The 23562-nt window shown below is 40.6% G+C and overlaps 2 protein-coding genes across 3 annotated transcripts in view; one reads left to right on the top strand and one right to left on the bottom strand.

Annotated features, from left to right (window-relative positions):
• The window catches only part of LOC122728619 (PARP1 binding protein), a 76940-nt gene extending 67877 nt beyond the window's left edge, over positions 1–9063 (bottom strand). The window contains 2 exon segments of the mRNA XM_043967408.1: positions 3246–3403; positions 8974–9063. Coding sequence (XP_043823343.1) covers positions 3246–3395 — 150 coding nt within the window. The 5' untranslated portion in view covers positions 3396–3403; positions 8974–9063.
• Positions 9064–9168: 105 nt separating this feature from the next.
• Positions 9169–23562, top strand: part of NUP37 (nucleoporin 37) — a 51829-nt gene continuing 37435 nt past the window's right edge. Inside the window, exons 1-5 of one of the 2 annotated variants that reach the window (XM_043967435.1) lie at positions 9169–9405; positions 13777–13969; positions 18190–18314; positions 20648–20720; positions 21748–21842. In XM_043967435.1, coding sequence (XP_043823370.1) covers positions 13814–13969; positions 18190–18314; positions 20648–20720; positions 21748–21842 — 449 coding nt within the window. In that variant the 5' untranslated portion in view covers positions 9169–9405; positions 13777–13813. The remainder of the gene's footprint in view (positions 9406–13776; positions 13970–18189; positions 18315–20647; positions 20721–21747; positions 21843–23562) is intronic. The other variant, XM_043967436.1, reaches the window with a different exon arrangement.

Below are 23562 nucleotides of genomic sequence, written 5' to 3'. Positions count from 1 at the left end.
GTGTGTGTTTGGGTTGGAGATGGAAATGGCTTGTTCACCAAACAGGTTCAAATCTCCCCTATCCTAAGAAAACCTTTTCTTGGCCCTGCCACCCACTCAAGCCTTAGTTGAAAATCCGATAGCTTTTTCTCAGATCTTTTTCTTCCTGCATTTTCTTCAGCATTTGACACTGCTGACCTTTGCCCTCCATTTTGACAATTTCTCTATCTTTGCCATGACATTCTTCAACCCATCAACAACCACTTACAAAGTATCTATTTTGTGCTGAACATGAAGAGGCCAATGATGAAAAGGAAACAACCTCTACTTGCAAGGGGGTTACTTTCTAAAAGGGGAGACAGCATATGAATGCATTATATATGTGGGTATATATGTAAGTATAAACACATAGGCATGTGTATATATACATTTGTGTACAACATGTGTGCATGGGTGGTACAGTACACAGAATGCCAGCCCCACCTCAGACACTTTCTAGCTGTGTGACCCTGGGCAAGTCACTTTACCCTGTTTGACTCAGTTTCCTCATCTGTAAAATGAGATGGAGAAGAAAATAGCAAATCACTCTAGGACCTTTGCCAAGAAGACCCCAGTTGGGGTCACAGAGAGTCAGACACAACTGAAACAACTCAACAACAAGCGTATAAATATACGTGTGTATGTGCGTGTACATAAATGTGTGTGTATGTCAGAGACAGGACTTGGTCAGAGGTCTTCTAGACTAAAACCTGCTTACTATCCACTACCCCATTGGGGCCTCTCTACATAACATACAAGAAGCATCCACAGTTGTAAGAAGGGGGGCGGGGGTTGGGGCAGCTAGGTGGCGCAGTGGATAGAGCACCAGCCCTGGATTCAGGAAGACCTGAGTTCAAATCTGGCCTCAGACATTTGACACTTACTGGCTGTGTGACCCTGGGCAAGTCACTTAACCCCAAATGCCTCACCAAAAAAAAAATTAAAATTAAAATTAAAAAAAGAAGAGGGGGTGGGTATGAATGACTTTATTCTCAGCCATACAATGATCCAAGACAATTCTGAAGGACTTATGATAAAAAAAATACTATCCATCAGAGAAAGAGCTGATGCAGTCTGTATGCAGATTGAAGCATACTTTTTTTTAAAACTTTCTCTATTTTTCTTAGATTTTTTTTGTCTTTTCTTTCACAATATGACTAACATGGAAATATGTTTTGCATGACTACACATGTATAATATATCAAAATGCTTGCCTTCTCAATGAGGGGGAAGGGAATGGAGGGAGAAAATTTGGAACTCAAATTTTAAAAAAAAGAATATTAAAAATTGTTTTATGTAATTGGGGAAAAAATTATTTTTTTTTTTAATTTAAAAGAGGGGATTGGGTCACATGATCTGTGAGTTTCTTTTTCATTTAGAATTCTAAATTGAGTTCCCTGGCCTTGACACTGGCCTGACTGCTGAACCATTAGGACTTCCATGTTCTTTTGTCTTCTCTGCCTTATAAATATTCTGTTCTTTCCTCCAGTAAGAGTATAATCAATCTCCTTCAAAGCAGAGGCTGTCTTCTCTTTCTATTTGTATTTCTAGCACTAAGTACAGGGTGTGGCACATAAAAAACACTTGTAATTTTTTTTTTAATTTATCATATATTTCACTGCCTTAACTCCAAGTGATCTTCTGTCCTTAACCTGCAATCCAAGTTGCTCCTTCATTTGCCCAATCTGAGCTCCCATTACTGGCTGCCCGGAAGTGATCTAATTCTTTGACCAAACTGGTCTTTCAAATCTCTGTGTGGCTGACTTCTTTGCAGCTTTGTCTTGCCTCCTCTGTCCCCTCCTCCAATACTGCCTTATCTACACCCTTCCTTTCATCTTCCTGTCAAGGTCTACCTTGATTTTGTAGAAAGAACACTGGACTTGAAGACAGGAGAGTTGGGTTCAAATATGGGCTCCAATCTTTACTAACTGCATATCTGTGGACAAGTCCTTTGCTCTTCCTGAGCTTTATCAGATTCCTCATCCATAAAATGGGCACCCATAGTAGCAATCTTTTTGCTTCACAACACAGCTAGGAAGTGTCCTGTCACCCTTCAAGAGCTATAGAGAGAAGCATTATTAAGTCTCATCTCAGAGAAGCCTTACATAAAGCTCAGTGCTCTGAAGTCTTATGCTCAGTCTTCTCAGCCCCACCCTTTGAGATTTAATCATGTACTCACTCATCAGTACCACCAATCCCCATATATGCAGTTCCTGAAGACTGATAAAGAGCACTTCTTATGATATCCTCTGATGTAAAGTCTGCTGTGATTTAAATGAGTGAGTGTCCAGTCTCTCCAGAATACAAGAAACCTTCTTGAGGGACACCACTTCTTTTGTTTACCCAGCTGAACTAGAAGAGGGGGCCCAGCCCCAATCGGCGTTCAATAAATTCCTAAATAAATGAAAATGAAAAGTATAGACAGCCTTCTACAGGAATGATCTGGCTCAGTGGTTCCGACCTATATTTTCCCACATGCCACTGAAATAACTCTGAAAACTACAACTTAACTCTGCCAATGTTAAAATTGGCTTGAGCCTCACATAACTCATTCGTTCCTCCATTTATGAAAAGGAAGTGGTAATAAACAGATGACAGCCAAGCCTGATAGTGGCATACAGATCCAACCATGTGAATCAGCAGTCACCTACCCGTCATCAGTGCCTGCAGACAGGTGAATTACCAACTGGAAGGACATCACACAAGTAGCCATTCAAAGTCGGCTGTTAAAGGTGAGCCTAGCTTTAAATAGCCTCTTGGGGATATGATGAAGTCAAGACAGCTGCTCCCAGAGGAGAAACAAAAGTTTGAAAAATAAAGTTTTCCCAAAAACAAAATGTCAAAAATAGTTTACAAAAACAGGCTAAAGTAACGCACAGGAGTCCCAAGGCTATTAGTATTTAAAAAAAAAAAAAAAAGAACTTTTAAGTGTTCTCCAGCTAGCACTACAGACCACTCAACTTTTGAAAGAGAGGATTTCCAAATTCATCTCAGCAGCCTGACCATGATAGAAATAAGAAGGCATTCGGAGCAGCAGTGCCTTTACAGAAGCAAAAGAAAGAGTAAACACCTACAGATCTTGGAGCATTTATGCCTACTCCAGAGCTCCCTTGCAAAGCTGCACCCTGAAGCTACTAGAACTATTTCCACTCTCACCCCCCGGTAGTCTTTTATTTCCCCATTTAATAGTGTTTCATTTTTTCCCAATCCGCTGGTAGTCTACTGACCTCTTTATTGATCTCTGCCATGGACAGCTGCAAAACCTCGAGCATGAAGTCGGCATTGCACACAGTAGTCCTCTCGGAAGGACAAAGGCTGTGCCAATTTCTTCTCAAATTTTTGATCATATCCAAGACAGCTTCAGAAAGTGGAGCCATTTTCTTAACTGTAAAAAAGGGACCATGTTCATTAACCTTATTTGTCAATAACACATAGTGGATATAAACAGGAACATTTGGGACACAAAAGACAGTGGGGAAATCAAGAGATTCCTCCTTCACACTCACCGGTCTTGGTTTTCATTTAATTCAGAGGGGAAAAAGTTTGGGGGAAAGAGAGGGAGGGACGAGGATAGGAAAGGGACAAATAGCAATAATTCCTACCCAGTCAAATGTTATCTCCTTTCATTGGCTTGAGAAAAATCTTTCAGAAATAATCCAGCGGTATGACTGAAAACAGGTACAAGACACAAACTACAGGTATAGGGAACACATACAATTTTTAGATACTGAAAAAGAATTGTGTCAAGTCAGAAAGTTGTTGAATTTCCCTGGGCTTCAGGCTAGTATGGCCTCTAAGCACCCTGCCAGCTCTAGAGTTGTGATCTGTTAGTGCAGATGAAATAGCTTCACAGGCATAAAGCCAAGAATAAAGCCAAGCCTAGAGTCAGCAAGACTCCTCTTCCTGAGTTTAAATCTGGCCTCAGACACTAGTTGTATGACCCCGGGCAAATCACGTAACCCTTTTGGCCTCAGTTTCCTCATCTGTAAAATGAGCTGGAGAAGGAAATGGCTAACCATTATCTCTAGTATCTCTGCCAAGAAAACCCCAAATGGAGTCATGAAACATCCTTGGACATGACTGAAAAATGACTGAACAAAGTATTTTCACAAGCCCTCAGCCAATAGTCCCAAAATACAATAAATACTACAGCTTGCCTGATGTTGGTGCCCATGAAGGCATAGACCAGTGGTGTCAAAGTCACATAGAAACTTGTGCTCAGAATATCAAGTAAGAAAACCACAAATTAACATCTTCTATGTTGTGTCCTATTTTTATTTATTTTGTTAAACATCTCCCCATTCATTTTAATCTGGTTCCCTCTGGAATTTTACAAGGCAAGAAGTTTGATGCTTCTTGCAAAAACAACCCCATTCAGAAACATGTCCCCTCCTTTCCTTTCCTAGTTTTTCTCATGTTGACAATGGCAGTAAGCTTCAACTGGGAGGAAATGAGCAGGAACAGGACAAATTACTCACTTACTCTGGCCTAGTTTCCTCATAGTACCTACCAGATCTAACGTCAAGGTCTGCTGGAAGAATCAGATGAGATTAAAGTTGTTGGTATATATAACACATTCAATGCAGTAAGGTGATCCTTTTATTCTTCCCTAAGTGATTCCTAGCCCACTCTCCACAAATTCTTTTTTAAACTATATTACAGAGGAAATGCACAAATGAATTAGAGAAGTCATAGTCTCTGCTTTTATGAAAGAATATGATCTAGGTGAGAATACAAAGACAGACAAAAACTGAATGCAGATGGGACATTTACCAAAAAATAATGTTTAAAAATCACTTAAGAGTATACGGAGAGGGGGCAGCTAGATGGCGCAGTGGTTAAAGCACCGGCCCTGAATTCAGGAGTACCTGAGTTCAAATCCGGCCTCAGACGCTTGACACTTACTAGCTGTGTGACCCTGGGCAAGTCACTTAACCTCCCTTGCCTGCAAAAAAAACAAAACAAACAAAAATAATAATAAAAAAAAAAAGAGTATACGGAGGCAGCTAGGTAGTGCAGTGGAAAAAGCACCAGCCCTGGATTCAGGAGGACCTGAGTTCAAATCCAACCTCAGACACTTGACACTTACTAGCTGTGTGACCCTGGGCAAGTCATTTAACCCTCATTGCCCTGCAAAAAACAAAAACAAAACCAAAACCAAAAAAAAAGAGTATACATACATCATGCTGGAGGAAATATATGATTGGATTTGGTATAAGGTCAGTGCCTTCTTTAATTACTGAAATGTAGCATTTGTACTATCTGCACCCCACACACACTCGAAGGAGGCTTGTTCCCCTGTGTTATGCCCTCCATTATTACCCCCTATCTTTCAGAATCCTTTGTTTCCTTCAAGAATGAGCTCAAACTCTGTCTCCTACAAGAAGATCCCTGATGTTAGTGCCTTATCCATAAAACTTTCTTCTTTTGTGAGCATGTATGATGTCTTACAACCTCTTTTTCCCTAATAGAGGGGCAGGTTGGTGGCGAAGTAGATAGAGTGCTGGCCCTGGATTCAAGAGGATCTGAGTTCAAAGCTGTGTGACCCTGGGCAAGTCACTTAATCTCAAATGCTTTAAACATCCTGGGCCATCTCCAATCATCCTGATGTATATCTTGCCACTGGACCCAGATGGCTCTGGAGGAGCGAGGTTGGTTACCTTGCACAGCCCTCCCTCACTTAAATCCAATTGACTGAAAGTCACGACATCACTTCCTGATGTCATGGTCCTCTTTGGGAATGAAAGACAAACAACAACCCCCACTTTTTTTTTGCAGGGCAATGAAGGTTAAGTGACTTGCCCAGGGTCACACAGCTAATAAGTGTCAAGTGTCTGAGGCCGAATTTGAACTCAGGTCCTCTTGACTCCAGGGCCGGTGCTCTATCCACTGCGCCACCTAGCTGCCCCAGGAACAGTTTTATTCTTGACTTTATCTCAGTACTTGCCACAAAACAGACACTTAATAAATGTTTGCTGATTGAGTCCTTGATTCTGACATTTCCCCTTTTATAGTACCAACATGATGTAAGGTGAACTGGAAGTCAGAAGACTCTGCCTTTAGATTCTAGCCTCTGGTTTCTGCATCTGTAAAATGGGAGTGTTTTCGTGGCCTACTTCACATGAAATTCATGTGAATTTAGTGTTTTGTCCAAGAATATGGTAAAGTATACACTCCAGCTACTGCTAACATTCAACATCTGGGCCAAGCCCCAAAAGCAATAATAATAAGTACATTTACATAAAGCTTTTTGGTTTACAAAGTCCTCTTTTCACCACATCTTCATGAGGTCTGAAGCCATGGCTAATTCAACAAGTTAGAAATGATATGTCCCTCAGATTTACCCACAGTACATTGGGTCTCTCCTTTGGCCCAAGGTGCTCTACTTTGTAGCATCCGATTTGGCTCCATATCACAGCATCTTGGGAGATGAAAGGGATCTCATCATCCATATAGGAAAGGAATCTCCACTATAACATGCTTAATAAGAGGTCATCCAGCTGCTGCTTGGGAACTCACCAACCAACACAGCCCATTCCACTTTGGGGCAGCATTATTAAGAAGGTTTTCCTATCCAAGACAATCCCAAGAGACTAATGATGAAACATACTATCCACCCCCCTAGAAAGAACTGATAAAAAAGAGCACTTGTGGATTGTACATATATAACCAGGTTGATGTCTTGTGGAAGGGGGAGGAAAGGGAGGGAGGGAGAAAAATTTGGAACTCTAAATCTTATGAAAATGAATGTTGTTAACACTTACTAGCTGTGTGACCCTGGGCAAGTCACTTAACCCCCAAAAAACCAAACAAACAAACAAAATGAATGTTGAAAACTACCCTTACATGTAACTGGCAAAAATAAAATAAATGTTTGTTGCAAAGAAAAAAAAAAGAAAAAGAAGGTTTTCCTAGCAATTTAATAATAATTGTAGTAATGGTAAGAGCACATATGGAGCACCTTAAGGTTTGCAAAATGCCTTATAGTTTTTTCTCATTTAAGAACAACAAATGAGATATGTGAGTTTAAGTTTACCTTCACTTACTAGCTGTGTGACCCTGGGCAAGTCACTTAACCCTGCCTGCCTCAGTTTCTTCATCTGTCAAATGAGCTGTTGAAGGAAATGGCGAACCACTTCAATATCTTGGCCAAGAAAACCCCAAAAGGAGTTGTACACAACCAAACCCTGTAGCTTTTATGTTACTTAAGGGCAGAGATTATTGCCATCTCCCATGTTTGAATCTCTAGGCTACAAAGAGTATCCTTTTTGTTCTAATTTTATAAAAATTCTCTTTTGCAGAGTGGATACTTTTAAAAATATGTTGAAATTGGGTAGGTAATATTTTGGGTTTTGACCAGATCTGTGATTTCATTGGCATAAGGAACTCACTCTAAGGCAAAGAAACTCCAGTTACCAGACAAAGGCGAGCACTTTCTCTGAAAATGAATCTTGAGTATGACCTAGAACAGAGGTGTCAGATACCCAAGGGCCTTATGTGGCTCCAAACACTCCTCAGTGTGACCCAAAGCAGGATAACATATCCCTGGGAAAGACTTCACATGTAATAATATGTTGTTATATAATACATAATGAAAATAATTATTTAAAAATACTTAATAAATTTTTTTAAATGCAATTAAAACAGGTAATTTTACATTTTAAAACTCGGGAATCATTCTGTATGGATTAGTGGCCCAGCTTTCGAGTTTGACACCATCAGCCTAGGACACTAACAAGTTAAGTGAATCACCCAGGGTCATACAGTGTGTGTCAAAGGACTTGAACCCGGGTTTTCCTGACATGGACATCTTGCTTTTCTTCTGTACGTTTCTGGGGAGCACCTAACTTGTTATCTCATTGATACAGGCAGAGTATGCTGGAGTCGGCTCAGACCAACTAGGGAGAGGGGACCGTTAAATTTTCAGTGTGAACATTTACACCTCTGAAACACTACCGATCAGGCTTTCCTTTACTGTTTTGTTAAGAAAGTGAAAATTTATTAATAATTAATTAATAATGCAAGTTCAACTTAAAAGTGTGTCTGAGACAACTGGTCCTAGAGTCACATGTGGCCTCAGTTCAAATCCAGCTTTAGACACTTCCTAGTTGTGTGACCTCCAGCGTGTTATTTAACCTTTGCCTGCCTCAGTTTTCTCAACTGTGATATTGGGGGTAATAGCACCTACTTTGTGGTTGTGAGCATTTAGCACAGGGCCTGGCCCACAATCCCTACACATTTTTTTCCTGCAGAGGGGTGGTTGGCAATGCAGATCAGCGACTATTCTACTATTCTTGCCAAGGGGTGCTGACTTACCCAAGGAGCTGAATAAATTTATTATTATCATCATCGTTATCATTATTATTATTAATGTTTATTGCAATGACCTGATCGCCTCCGAGGTCACAGAGGTAGTAAGTGCCAAGGGACAAGGTCCAGACCCGTGGGGGGGGGGGGGATTGATGCAGGTTTGCATCTTTCCCTGCAACCCAGAAGTCAGGTGACTTGGCCAGGGTTGCCCTCCTCTCCCCCACTGCTAATGGTGTCCCCCTCTGGGGATGGGGCAGTGGTTAGAGCGCCGGGCCCGGAGTCAGGAAGACTCCTCTTTCTAGGTTCAAAGCCGGCCTCAGAACCTAGCTTGTGCGAGCCCCGGGAAGTCACGCGGTCCTGCTTGCCACGGTTTCCCCATCTGTAATGATAAGCACCGACACATACCCCGCCGCCCAGTTGTGCTAGGGCGCATGGCCGAGCATAAAACACTCCACAAAGCGCCTGTCATTTTACAGGAGGGGAAACTGAGGCCCTCGACTTGTTCATGGGCACTGGGCTAGTAGGTGACAGAGCCGGGATTTGAACCCTAACTCTCGGAGTCCGGCGCCAGGACCCTCGGCATCCTCTCCTTTCTCCACTCACCGCACCCCCACGTCCTCCTCCTCTCCCTTCCCCCGGGCTCACCTGGCCAGACTGACCCCCCACAGGGCCCTGCAGGCGGCTCGCGCTACCTCCGGGGCTTCTGCTGCGGCTCCAGGAGATTTAAACTCCGGCTCCGGGAGCGGTTGGAGGTCGCGGACCAATCAGCGGCGGCGCCCTCTGACCCGGAAGCGCTGGCGCCCCAACCCGCCGGGCGCCGGAACCCGACTGCGCATGCGCTCGAGGAGGAGGCGGTGTGGGAATCGTCTCGCGCTTCTCCCCGCGTCGTGTCTGCCGGGCCGGGAAGTCGGAGAGGGCGAATTCTCCTCTTTTCCTCTTCTTCCTCTTCTTCGTCTCCTTCCTCCTTCTCCTCCCTGACAGCCGCCTAGCGCCTCAAGCTTTGTAGACAGCCACCTTCTCACTGGAGCTTCTCCACCGCCCCGGGAAGTAGGTGCCCTTATCATCCCCTTGTCACAGGTGAGGAAACTGAGGCCGAGAAGGGGGCGGGGACCGGAGCTGGGACCGCCCTCCGGGCAACCCCTCCCTGTCCCACCTGGCTCTGCCCCCTCTAACTGGGATCGAGGTGGGGGATGGAACGTTGGGCCCTCGTGTCCGATTGAGGAGGTTTTGACCCCTCCCCATTCGACAATTACTATTATGGTTAGATATACTTAATGTTACTTATTCATGCCTATTAATATTATACGTAACATAACTGTTGCAACAAAAAGGAAACAGCAGTGGTGTGGGGGCTGTAGGAAACAGGCATATTGATGCATTACTCGTATTTAATAGTGGCATTGTCTCATTGTGCATCCTGAATCCATCTTTCCATCAGAGCAGGACTCGTCATTACATTGATCAGAATTCTCGTCTTATAGTTGTCTTTACAGTGTTGTTCTCCTGATACCGGTCACTTCATTCTGCATCAGTTCATAACAAATCTTCCTAATTTTCTCAGAAACCAAGCCTTTCATTATTACAAAATAATATTCCTATATATATATATATATATATATATATATATATATATATATATGTACACCATAATTTGTTCCCCCATTCACCAATTGATGGGTACCTCTTAGTTTCCAGTTCTTTGTCTCTGCAAAAAGAGGTATAGATATTTTTATATGTATAAGTACTTTTCCTTTTTCTTTCATCGGAATTACTGGCCTAGTAGAGGTATCACTGAGCCAGAGGATATGTTTAGTGACTCTTTATTCATAGTTCCAAATTGATTTCCAGAATGTCTGGACCAAGTCACTATAAATACCAATGATGCATCAATATGCCTGTTTCCTACCCACCCACCCCACACACACACACACCACTGCAGTTTCCTTTTTGTTGTTGTATTTACCAATCTGGTGGAACCTAAGGTTGTTTTGTCTTTCTCTAATTATCAGTGATTTGGAGCATTTTTCCTTATGGCTGTGAATAGCTTCATGGGCTTCCCTTTAGAACTGCTTGTTCAAACTGGAAAATAATAAAATATTTATGTGGAAAAAGAAAAAAAAAAGTGCTTGTTCATATGTTTTGACCATTTCTTGGTCTGAGTTTTCTCAAACATGATTAGCTTTTACAGAGACCAAGATTAAAGCAACTGAAATGTTATTAAATGCTGTTGATCTTGCCACATGCATCTTGTCATCCAAGTGTTCTGCAAAGAAATGTGTTTCCTTAGAAAGCAAGGCTGTAGTAACCGGAATATTCTCAGAGTGTGTGTCTTCAACCACAAATATCTTGTCTTCTGAGTGTTATATAGTTATGCTGACATTATCCGCCCCCCTTCCCGGAGGTACACAGGCATTACACATTGCACGTGGTTTTCTAGTGCATCAGCCAGTTGGTCTGACTTTTCATTTTCCTCCCTCACATATTCCCATGCACATGAAGGATCCTTGAAAATTGTTGGGGCAAGGGAAGGAGAATAAAGGAGGGAAGGCATGGAAGGGAGGGGTGAAGAAGAGGAGGGACTGGAGGACCTGGAGCTGCTCGTGGTCCCCTCTCCTGACTATGGGAAACAGGGAAGTCATACCTCCTCCACAGGCAGAGAGGATTGACCCTAGAGGAGCTAAGAGTAATGCTTATATAAAGTAGGAGGTGTAAGTCTAGACTTAATTTCTACCAAACATCTTTCCAGTTTTTCAGCAGTTTTAGTAAAATATTGAGACCTTACCATAGTAGCTGGAGGTTTTGAGTTTATTGAGCCAACCCTGCCTATTACAGATAAGGAAACTGAGTCTTATAGTCATAAAACCATTCCAAAGGCTGAAAGTGACCTTGGAGGTCAAATAGTTTAAATTTGGGGCAGCCAGAAGGGTCAGTGGATAGAATACAGGGCCTGGAGTCAGGAACCCAGTTTTCCTAGATTCAAATCTGGGCTCAGACCCTTACTGCCTGTGTGACCCTAGCAAGTTGCTTAACTTCAATATGTCTTAGTTTGCTCATCTGTCAAATGAGCTGGAGAAGGAAATGTGAACCACTCCACTATCTCTACCAAGAAAACCCCAAATGGGGTCATGAAGAGTTTGAAACGACTGAACAACTACAGCAAAATTTAAATTTTACAGGTTCAAAAACTGAGACCCAGGGTGCTTACATTACTTGTACCAGGCCACACAGTAAGCTTCAGGAGCAAGATTTGAACCCGAGTCCTCTGCCTCATTGTTCTTTCTTCTGCACCACACTGGCTTCCCCTGTCATCTGGGCCTAGCCTCTCCTTTTACAAATGACAAAACTGAGGCCCAAAAGTGATTTGTCTAATGTCACACAGTAGGCAAGTAATAGAGCAGGAATTAACACATGGGTTCTTTGACTCCTAGTAATATGTGAGCACGTATTAAGCACCTGTTATGTGTCAGACATTTGTTTGAGGCACTTGGAATGAAGACACAAAAAAGACAGTCTCCACCCTTAGGAGCTTATATTGTATTAAGGGACACAACATGTACATAAGCAACATATGCAAAATAATTACACAAATATAAGCTATTTAGACTTAGGGAGGGGTGAGGTAGACCACACTGTAGACAAAGGTGCTTAAGCCAAATTTGAAGGAAACTAGGAATTCCAAGAAGTAGAAGTGAGGCATAGGGGGTGAACAGCCTGCACACAAAAGCCCAGAGACAGGAGAGAGTGTCACATGTGAGTAAGAGAAAGCTGGATTGGTTAGACTGTCGAGCCAGGAAGGGAAACTGGAAGCAGGTTGTAAAGGCTCATAAATGCCCAGTGGAGATGTGTGTTTGACTCTAGAAGAATTAGGGAGCTGCCGGAGTTTGTTGAGTTTATTGACATGTTCAGCCCAATGACTTGGGAAAATAACTTTGACACTGTGGAAGATGGGCCATACAGAAGAGACCGTAGGGAGACCAGTTAGGCTCTTACTCAAGGGTCTGAGCTAGGTGAGGGGATTGGCCTTAGTAGATGGAAGGAGACGAGTGTAAGGAAGGTGATACTACTATAAGAAGGAAATCTGGATTGAGTCAGGGAGGGATCCAGTTGGACCCCCTCCTTTTGTGGAGGAGGAACCAGATCTGGTTTCTAGTTCTGGCCGTTGCCGCTAAGTAGCTGTCTGGTCTTAGGTCATAAGATCATAAAGTTAAACAGAAATGGACCTTCATCAATACTAGCCCCTCGATTTTACAGACAAAGAAACTAAGCCTCACTTGCCCAAAGTCAAAGGGTAAGTGGCAGTGGTTGAGGACAGACCTTCGATTTCATTGTTTTGAAAGTTGGTATGGAAACTCTCTCTAACAGTGTCAGCCAACACTGTCTGTGTCTTGAAGTCAGAGAGAATTTAATTGCCTAGAGCACTGAGAGGTTTAAGGGACTTGCCTAGGGTTATACAACCAGCATGTGTGTGTCAGGAGCAAGACTTGAACTCGGGCCCTCCTGGTTTGGAGGTCAGGTGTGTGGGTGTGAGCGTGTGCTGTGTCCATTGTCTCTGGCAATGGCCATACTAAGCTGCGGACCCCAGTTCTTCCCTTTGTACCATGATGCCATTTCTGTTTGCAGGACTATTGTTTTCTCATTTACAGGAAGGAAAAAAATGAACCAAAAGATGCTTTAAGTACCTTTCATAGTGCCAGCACAGAGTAAATTCTCAGTATTTCTTGGTTGGCTTATTGGAGACAGCTTCTTTTCACAAATATTTTCAGTAGCCCATGGATGAAAATGAGAATGTACCCAACTTTTTAAAAACCTGTTAAGAGATTCTGATGGTGATGCAAAGGGAGCAGTGTTGCTCTCAGGGAGTAGACCATGGTCTGGTGGTTGATGTTTTATATCATTTCTCTACTAGATGTTTACTGTTAATGAGAAATTCCACTTAGATCTTTTAGAAGATTACTCAATCCTGATTATGCCCCCAATTAATGAGACAGCTATGATGTAGAAAAAGAACACTGGATTTGGCAACAAAATGCCCTGAATTCATCAGATCTGGCTCTGATACTTGGAAAAGGCCGTCTCTGGGCCTCAGTTTCCTAGAAGGGGAGTGGATTAGATGATCTCTGAATTACCTTTACAGTCTAAATCTTATCCTAATCTTCAATAAAGCTAATTAAATGAGGATTTTATAGTGATACCATGTAGGTTTTATTCACTAATGCTTGTGGAAAAGTGTCGTATTTGACAAGTATAACCCTGGTGGAATTGGGCTCAGACTTTTAAAATGGGTTTGTGATGTTTTGGGGTTTAGGAGGGTTGAAAGGGGAAAGTGGTCATTTAAAGACTTTTAACTGTTTGGTACCTCTTGAACTAATATTGGGTCACCTGACCGTGTGGTACTCTAATGACATATTGTCTGTTTCTAATTTTATCTCTTTATGCTGCGGTCCACAGTCTTCTGACCTTGTCCAGAAGACGTTTGTCACAGAAGATGAAGCAGGATTCCTCTCGAAATGCTGCCTACACTGTGGATTGTGAGGATTATGTTCACGTGGTGGAATTTAATCCCTTTGAGTGTGGTGATGCAGGAACCTTAATTGCGTATGGTGGCAATAATTATGTGGTCGTTGGCACTTGTACCTTTCAGGTAAGTGTGCAGTGTTGCAGCACTTACTGAAACTAGAAGGGGGAAAGTATACAGTGACAGTCCTAGTAAAGCGATGTCACTGAATTGTTAAATTAGCACAAACCAAAGTTTACCCCATCTCACTGAATTGGATTATAATTCTAAGACAGTTTCAGTTGATCTTAATTTAAAGAACAAAAGACTACAAATAAATGGGCCCCTATGTAGTACAAGCAATGTGTAAATTGCGGAGAAAGAAGTATACCAAAGAACTATCATAAATTTCTGTTGCTTCTAAAGTCTTTGGGTACTAGCGTGTTGTGGCACTTAATATTCTGGTTAAATGAGTTGCCATAGAAAGTAAAATCTCCATCAACGGATGCTCAGTAATAATTTTTTTTTCTTATGTTCCACCATCATGACAGGAAAAAAAAATGGCGTGACAAGCTGAGAATTAGGATTTATTTAAAATAACTTTCAGGTATAACACAGGATTTGTACTAATTATTTGTCTTAAAGATCTACAGCTATAGTGCTGAACTATAATTGGTGTTCAAAATGAACCCTGGGGCATTCCGAGGTGTTCAGTCATCCAAAATGTAATTGCATCAAGCAAAAGGGAAGTTGCTTTTATCCCTCTACAAAGAGGCTTAAAACCAAAAAAATATTTATGATTAACCTTTTATCAACCAAAGTAGTCAATTAATCATTCCACTTAATGCAATGCATAGTTTACTAGTTTCCAGAGAACTGAAATATGCTTTTAGCATTAAATCTGTACTGAACATAATTTAATTTTGTTTTGATTCCAAGGGCACATTTGAATCATGCAATGACTGAGAATGATGAACATTACCTCTTTTTACACACTTTTATAGCTTTCTCTAGGAGGTATATGTTTTGGCTAAATCTATAAGACCCTGAATGATTCATTTTAAAAGGTTAAGACTTAGCTGGTCTCTGGGTGATCTAAGAAAGCCATACCAAATTGTCTTATATCAAGAGTGACATAGCCTAGATACTCTTGGTTCACAGACTGGATCTTGTCTGGGTATTGATTTCATTAGGCCCACCAGGTGAGTAGCCAGCTGATTGGAACCAAATGGTCAGCTCATGGTTATCATCATGAAAGGGCACCTAATTGGAGTGAATTGTCATAAGACAAGTAGTAAACTTTTTTTTATCCTATTGCAGGATACTTATCTATAGGAGCAAAAAAGTCCATTCAGAGTCACAAGTTTTATCGTGTGTGTGTGTGTGTGTGTGTGTGTGTGTGTGTGTGTGTGTGTGTGTGTTCAGACATCCTGCCTTTAGAAACTAAGAGGGAATGTAAAATTCTGTACAAAAAGAACAGTAGACACTAAGGCATCTATTTCAGTTCTACATGTCAGTTACTGGAAAAGTGGAATAGAGATTGGAATTTTAAAAAAAAATGTGGGGAGGAGGAGGGACAGAATTAGACAGGAATTTGGAGGGAGGGGAGCCAAACAAATATATGAGAAAAAGGGTACAAGATGGATAAGGTGACAGAAAAAGGAAGAGAGGGAGATAAATAGACTCATAGAAAGAAGAGGAAGAAAAAGGTAGAGAGGAAAATTCAGGTGGTTTTGAGTCAAAATGACTCAAATAGAAATAAGCCATTCTCTACCATGTAAGTTATTACCACTTATTTGAAATTCTTATTAAATGACTACTTTTTCGAGGTTGTCAGCTTATCCAGGTTCCATACCACCCAGTAAAATGTGGTGTACATGGAGATTACACAGTAACTATAAGCTAATAGAGTCTTCACCTTATGGCATGCTCGTGCCTAGAATGGAGACATCTTAGGAATTTCTATCAACTTTAAATCCTTATCTTTGACTTTGGACAAGTCATTTTACCTCTAAGACTTCAGTTTCCTTATCTGAGGATTCAACTAGATAATCTTGAATGTCCTTGTTAGTTCCAAAGTTATAATGCTCTGATTCTTACTTTTCCATCAACCAACAGTGACTTCCACATCAAACACTGTGGAAATATACATTAGCAACACTTCGTCTAGTTTCAAAAGCAGATTGTCTTGATTTCCTGTCTCTACAGTAACATTCAGTCCCACATTAGCCTCAAAATAGCATCCATCTATGCCCCTACCACACCCGTTCTCCCTTTTAGCTGGCTCAGGATGTGTTATTGGCTGCCAGGAATAAGCTTCGCTGATGACACATGATTGCGCAGACTATACAGTCATTAAGTTTTCTAAGGCCTTTTCTCCATAAAATTCCATGTGTTAGTTTAGTAACAAATTACATGACTAATTGTCATACATACTATTACAGTATCCACAGAACTGTATTTTGATCTAAAAACCTGTAGTACTCTTTTTCCAGAAGATTGATTAGTTAAGTGTAGAACACTAAAAATAATCTGACCTCTATAAAAGGGAGGTATTATTGGACTCCCTAAATTATTTTTAAATCGTTTAGCAGGTGTCCCCTGACAAACTGAGAAGTCAGCTAAAGTTATATATCCAGCATATATGTGAGCCCTAAAGTTCTAAAACCTGATGTCTCTTTCTCCTTGACAAATTGATGTCCGTTACTTTTCACTTACTTTGTCTTTCATATTTTTTTGTTGTTGTTGTTTTGTTTTTTTGCAAGGTAATAGGGATTAAGTCACTTGCCCAGGGTCACACAGCTAGTGTCAAGTGTCTAAGGCCGGATTAGAACTCAGGTCCTCCTGAATCCAGGGCCAGTGCTCTATCCACTGCGCCACCTAGCTGCCCCCTTCCTTCATATTTAAGAACATGATTCGTGGGTAAAGCACCAGCCCTGGATTCAGGAGGACCTGAGTTCAAATTTGGGCTCAGACACTTGACACTTACTAGCTGTGTGACCCTGGGCAAGTGACTTAACACTCATTGCCCCTCCCCCCCCCCAAAAAGAACATGATTTGTTACTCTGAAATAATTTAAGATTATAATCTTTTTCCAATTATAAATAAGAGTGAGGGAAGATTCTGAGTTTATGTACCAGGCAAATGTCCTGGTCTCGTAGATCCTTGTGGTTATTCTGGGGAGGCCAGGAAGGATTTGCCATAGATATCATATAGAAAAACGTAGCAAACAGTTTGAATTTAATCTGAGGAATGTTCTTGGGTCGGCCTTAGAGAGATAGAGAATATTCAAATAGAGTACTCCTAGAAAATACCTGCAAATTCTGCATGTTCTAGGTATATTTTATTATTGACTGTGAAATTTTGTGAGGTTTTGGCAAAGGAATGCTTCTTTGCCAGGTTGGATGTAATGTGCTTTGTTGTAGTAATCTGAACATAGTTTGTTCATAGCAGTGAAGGCATTGACTAACTTCTTAAGGTTTTCTGTCTTACACATTTCTTAGAATAACAAATCAGACCAGTTCAATAATACTAGTTCAGTCATATAGTTAGTAATAATAATTCAGTCATACAGCTACAAGTAGTTTCCTTGTAGCAATCAGATCTAATTAGATACCTTTTGCACAGAATCCAACAAATAACCCAAATATCAAGAATTTATATATTCTTTACTTTTTGAGCCAGGCAGATGACATGTAAATAAGCTAGTATTAGGAAGATAGTCAAAAAAGCAATTTCAGATGAGCTTGAACAGGGAGTGAATGATTTCTACCCAGGCTCCTCCAGAGTAATAGAAAATAAGAAAGCCAAGATTAGGTCCTAGATCCCCTGGAGAGGTATATGCAGTAGGAATATGAATTCTTCAAGGTGCACAAATCATTACTTTAAGAAATTTTTACCTTTCAGGATAAAAAAGCATTTCCTTTATGATCCCAGGTATTCTTCTGATGCCACAAAGCTTTCACAAGTCACCCAGTTGCCTTATACCATTTGAATGTTAATTCACTGGTGGTGGTTCACAATAATGATCCTGAAGAACTACACAACAATGAAATGTCTCCCAGATAATAAATTAATTGTCTGATTGAAACCTAATTTTTTGCTAATAAATAACTCAGATGTGGTAACTCATTTAACAAAAATACCCCGTTCTCCCTGTATTGTTATGTGGTGTAATCTATTGAAGAATCTATTATCACATTAACTATTATCATATTAACTAAGAAAAATGTGGCATGACGACTTATTTTTGTCATGATTTATTTGTCTCCTTCATGTACTTAAATGGATTTTTAATTCCACCTTGAAACAAAAGGCCTCAGGCCTTTCCCCTCAATGATTGTGTGACCGTGCCTTGTTCTCTTCAGGAGGAGGAAGCAGAAGTAGAAGGGATCCAGTATAGAACCCTAAGAACGTTTCATCACGGGCTCAGAGTTGACGCCATTGCATGGAGCCCAGAGACCAGGCTCGATACTTTGCCTCCAGTGATCAAGTAAGGTGAAATAAAGTAGATACCAGGCCTTTAGGAATCCCTTGGATAAGTTGCTGACGCTGTATGAGCTAAAGGGGGAATCGTGCTGACAATACCTGGGAAAGATGCTCTGTCCAGTTCCCAGCCCCATTTGAATCCGTGTCAGGAGTTGGTGATGGTACTGATCAGTGCTTAATGTCATCTGTCTGAATAGCGTAGTGAAGAAATCAGTGTCTTTGGGCCAGTTCAGCGCCTCTCTAACTGAAGCGCTCATACCCTCCTCAGGCTCCACATTTTAGTGATCTTCTTGTCAGAGGGCCCTCTGTGTATTGTCCTAGAGTCAGAGATGTAGAATTGGAGGGATCTCAGAAGCCCTGGATGGCAGTGTCTTCTGCATGAGGCCCTGGGGCCCAGAGGGGTATGATAGGCCCAAGGGTCACTCATGAATCCACTCCCTAGCGCTCTGCTTCATGTTGATAATGGCTCATTACGTGGGCACGACCTCATTAAGAGACAGCCCGAGTTTGCCTTTCTAGCCCTTTCCCATGCTCTCTCCTTGGTCAGAAGCACTGTTTCATCTGTGTCTCTGAATGCCAGTGTTTGACACAGTAGAGACGTCTGATAGATGATGGATGGATTGGTTGGTTGGGCAGTTGAGTTTCACAACAATCCTCTGCAGGATTTAGTTGCAAATGTTTATTGGGCTCATTTTACAGATTAGAAAATTGAAACTCAGAGAAGTTGAATGTTCCACAGATGTCATGAGTTGTCGAGCCCTAGGAAGCTAATGCAGGTCTTAGGACTTTAAGCACAGATTTCCTAAAGATTATTTTCTATAACAATTTTCCTTTTCATCTCGTTTTGTTTAAAAAGACAAACGGGGCAGCTAGGTGGCACAGTGGATAGAACACTAGCCCTGGAGTCAGGAGTACCTGGGTTCAAATCCGACCTCAGACACTTAACACTTACTAGCTGTGTGACCCTGGGCAAGTCACTTAACCCCAATTGCCTCACTAAAAATAAATAAATAAATAAAAAGACAAACAAGCAATTCACCATTCTCCCCTTTGTTGTTTGCTGGCTTTAGTTGGAACTCAGTTGAATGGTGATTTTAAGCATGCTACTTTTCAGCCTGTTGACCCTACCAGCTGGGTTTTGGGGTTTTTTTTCCTGAGATGAAAAGGAAAATTGTTATAGAATACTATACACACACACACACACACAGATTATCTTACTGGTAGGATCTTCCACCTGCTCCTACACTTTTTATTCCTCATCATGCTCTCATCCTGCCACTGAGGGAGAGCTGAGAACTGGACTGGGTGACCATGGGCTAAATTGAAAAGGCTTCACTCACTTTGTCTTTTTAACCTAGATCAAATGAGTTTTTTTCCTTCTTAAGAATTGTTTAAAATATTGCATTTGTGATTGTATTGGCACTTCAGTAAAAGAGAAAACCACTAATACCCAAGTACTATAATTATCTTGGTGGATAGAAGAGCATTCTCATCTTCTCCATTACTAAATGATTATTTGGTTCAGTTAGCCTTTTGCAAATACAATAATTATGTTGTTTTGTGTATTTGAAGGAAAAATATGGGGGGGGAAGCCATTGTTTTGCATATGTTGTAGATACCTTTGTGGGAGGCCCCACAATGTCGTGCATCCGGTGCTAGGCTGGGAAGACCTGTTTGTATGTCCCACCACTAACATATGACGCTGGCCACATCACTTGACCTCTGTCTGCTTTTGGCAGCTCTCTAAGACCTAACTTGTTTTTTTATGAACTTAACGATCATTAACAAGCATAAAAGTGACAATAAATGAGAAGAAAAAAAGGAGTTTCTATATGGAACCATAAGCTTGTTAAGGATAGTAGTTTTTTAAGGATATATTCAATTTAACAAGGTAATAACAGAATTAGTACTGTTTGTGTTCTTCTAGACTTTTTTTTCCTGCGTAGACTTATCTACTTTAAGAAATAAATTATATTATATTTGAGCTCTGAAAAATTTTAAGGTACTTTTTGTAGGAAAAAAATTAGATTATATGCATTGATTCTTGCTGACTAATGATCATACTGTTTTGTCATATTTTTTCATTGTTTAACCTCCCCATTCCCGTATTTAGTTTTTCATGCATTTGTAAATTGTCTTCCCCGCAAAATTATAATGCCTTTTAGGGTACAGACTGTATCTTATATTTTTTATCCTTCACAACCTTTACCACAGTACTTTGTAGTCAGTATTTTATTGAATGGAAGATAAATTATATGAAAATTTACCTATAATGTCAACTTTTTAAAAAAATTTAATTTCTGGCAACCAGTTTTTTGTTCTGTTGGGGTTTTTTAGATTTTGTACTGCAGCTGCTGATAAGAAATTGAGACTATTCACTTCAGATCTTCAGGATAAAAACGAATATAAGGTACATAGTAATAGACTTAATAATTTATAGACCTACAAGTCTTTACAAATTCTTGGTATGTATTTGCTTGCTTTTAAAATGTAATTTCTATAGTATATTGAGTGATAGAGTGCTTACTTTTGAAAATGTCATACATGTATTGTCTGCCTCACTGGCTTGTTTGAGGAAAATGCTTTGCCCACTGTAAAGTGTTCCTTACCCAAGCTGTTTTTTTATTGTTATTAGGAGGAGAAAGCAGAAACACTCAAAATAATTTCTTTAACCTTTGACCTGTGCTTTAAGTTGGGATCATTCTTTAGTGAAATGGCCATCTCTGGCATGACTTCACTTGGGGGCTTTGGAGAAACCCAGCCTCTTCATGTGCTCTTGTTCCTTCTCTTCTCCCCATGTGTGCCCTTCCTCAGCCCCGTAGAAATCATGGGCAGCCTCCTCAAGGGGGCATATTCAGTGCAGGAATTGGCCTTGTGATGGACTGGCATATGGCTTGGAGCCTCAGATAGGCTTAGTACCAGCTGACAGGGCTCCTTCACTTCCAGATCATTCCTGCCATGGCAATAAGGGCAGGTCCTTTATCATCAAGGAAATAGGTAAAGGAGCAGAAAATCAAGGGAAGGGTTTTATTAGGTAGCATCAGGGAGCAGAATAGCAAAACAGCCTGGATGATAACTAGAATTTCCCCAGAACACATCTCTTTCAGAGTGTTATTTTGTTACCCTCCATGGGAAGTAAAACAAAGGCAACAGCATGTTAAGCAGTAGGTGAAGAATGGAGCATCTCCATTTTAACAAGTGCTACACATTTAAAAATCAAGATCCAGCTACTAGCAGTGTGAAATTGTCAGCATCTTTCCAAGTTAAATTCTGTGGGGGGGGGGGGGGGGAGGGAGAAAGAGAGGGAGAGAGAGACTTTTAAAATATGTTGCTTAAGAAGTGTTTCTAGAAAACACAGTAGAAGTTTTTGAGACAAGGAAATGAAAATAGAAATGGAATCTTTTTCTATTATGTTTTTATTTTTTTCCCCATGACAGATTTTAGCTGGTCATTCAGATTACATAAATGATTTGGTGTTTTCCCCCAAAGAAGGCCAAGAAATTGCAAGTGTGAGTGATGATCATACATGCAGGTAGGTTGTACTTCTGTGGTAAAACTGTCAAGAGGCAGAGTAGTATAATGGTTAGAAGCCTGATTGGAGGACCCTGTTAGGTCACTTAGCAGCTCACAGCTCTCAAGTCCTGTAACATGGCAGTAAGCAAAGGGTTACCTCACTAAGGACTCCTTCTGGAAAAAAATCACTATTCCTGACCCTACCCTCAATAAATAAATAAGTAAAATTAAGGAGAATTACATGGGAAATTATAGGAAGCAAAAATACCATATGGAATAGAGAAAATTCAATTTAAATCTTTAGTACCTACTATGTATAAAGCATCATATTGAATAATTTCAATTGGAATTGGGATATGAATACATATTTCAGAGCCAGTGATAATGAAGTCTATTCATAACTAATATATATTTCCTGTTTGCTTCGTGCAAGCCACTTTCTTTGTATAGTAATCTTATTTGAGATTTTCCTATATAGAAAAGTATTCAAGATTCCCACTTTTTGGTAAGGTCAGAAAGATAACAAAAAGCTATGTCAAAGTTAGTCAGGAATCACTCTACTAAAAAATGAAATTTAGATGTAAAAATGAACTGTGACTTTTTTGTTTTAAAAAAAAATCCACAAATTCATTCATCATTGTATAGCAAAATTTACAAAAATTTTATATGTGAGGCTTTCTGTGCATAAGTAGATGTGATTCACTTAAGGATCATGTATTTTGTTCAGGGTTTCATACTGATGAGGTTGCTATAAAATGCTAATGATTCTAAAACCTATGACTCTCACAGGTTAAAAATGCTTAAAAGAGGAAGACTAAGAGGTAGAAGGAAGATGTAAAGGGGGGAATGATGGGGTAGGGAGAAAACTGAAATGAGGATCAAGGCAGAGAAGAACTAATTTCTTCAATGATAAAATGACTTAATGTTATGTAAAATTCATACTTTATACAATTTTAATGTAGGATATACATTTAAATGTAAAATATTTTCATATTAGTGTTTAAGTTTATTTTTTTAATTTAAAATTTTTTCTACTTCAAATATTTTATGTTTTCTAATGCTATTAGCTTTTATAAGTTACAGAAATAAGACTTGTTCATTGTGTATTGCTTTATATATTGGCATTTTTATGCTAGATACCCAAAAAATTTTAATGTCATTAAAATTTCTTTCTGACCATGTATTTTTATCATTTTTGTCATCATCACATATTCATTGACTATCTATTACAAGTGTGGCATTTTCCTTAGGAAAGACACAAGGCCAAGTTGGCCAAAATTTGACTGAGTGCTATGGGGAGGAGGATTGGGTTTGGGGACGTAAGACCTGGTTCAGGTTAGGCTTCTGCATCTAGGAGCTGTGTGGCCTTGGAAAGACACTTCACTTCTCTGCCTATGTCCTGATCTGTCAGACAGGCCACCTCAGAGGGCTGTGGGGAAACCTGTTCTGAAAGCCACGAGCACTCTGAATGCAGCCTCGCTGAGGACAAATGCTTAGATCTCCAGAGGTCAAGCTCAGCAAATTGAAGCCACTAGACTAGCCTCGAGACTGGCAGGCTCAGGGTAAAGGAGCCCTTTCTCAGGAAAGAAAGTCTTTGAACAGCAACAAAGAGAAAGGCTGGGGAGATCATTCCCAGTGAGCTGTGGCACTTTGGTTTGCCAAAAAGGAGGAAGGGGCATTCATTTGGGCCAAGCCTGTTAGCGGGAGAGCCCAGCTCTGTTGGCAGAGCCACAGGGGAC

Source organism: Dromiciops gliroides, chromosome 5, assembly GCF_019393635.1.
Source record: "Dromiciops gliroides isolate mDroGli1 chromosome 5, mDroGli1.pri, whole genome shotgun sequence".
Taxonomy (NCBI): Eukaryota; Metazoa; Chordata; class Mammalia; order Microbiotheria; family Microbiotheriidae; genus Dromiciops; species Dromiciops gliroides.
This window is presented reverse-complemented; position numbering and strand designations above follow the sequence as displayed.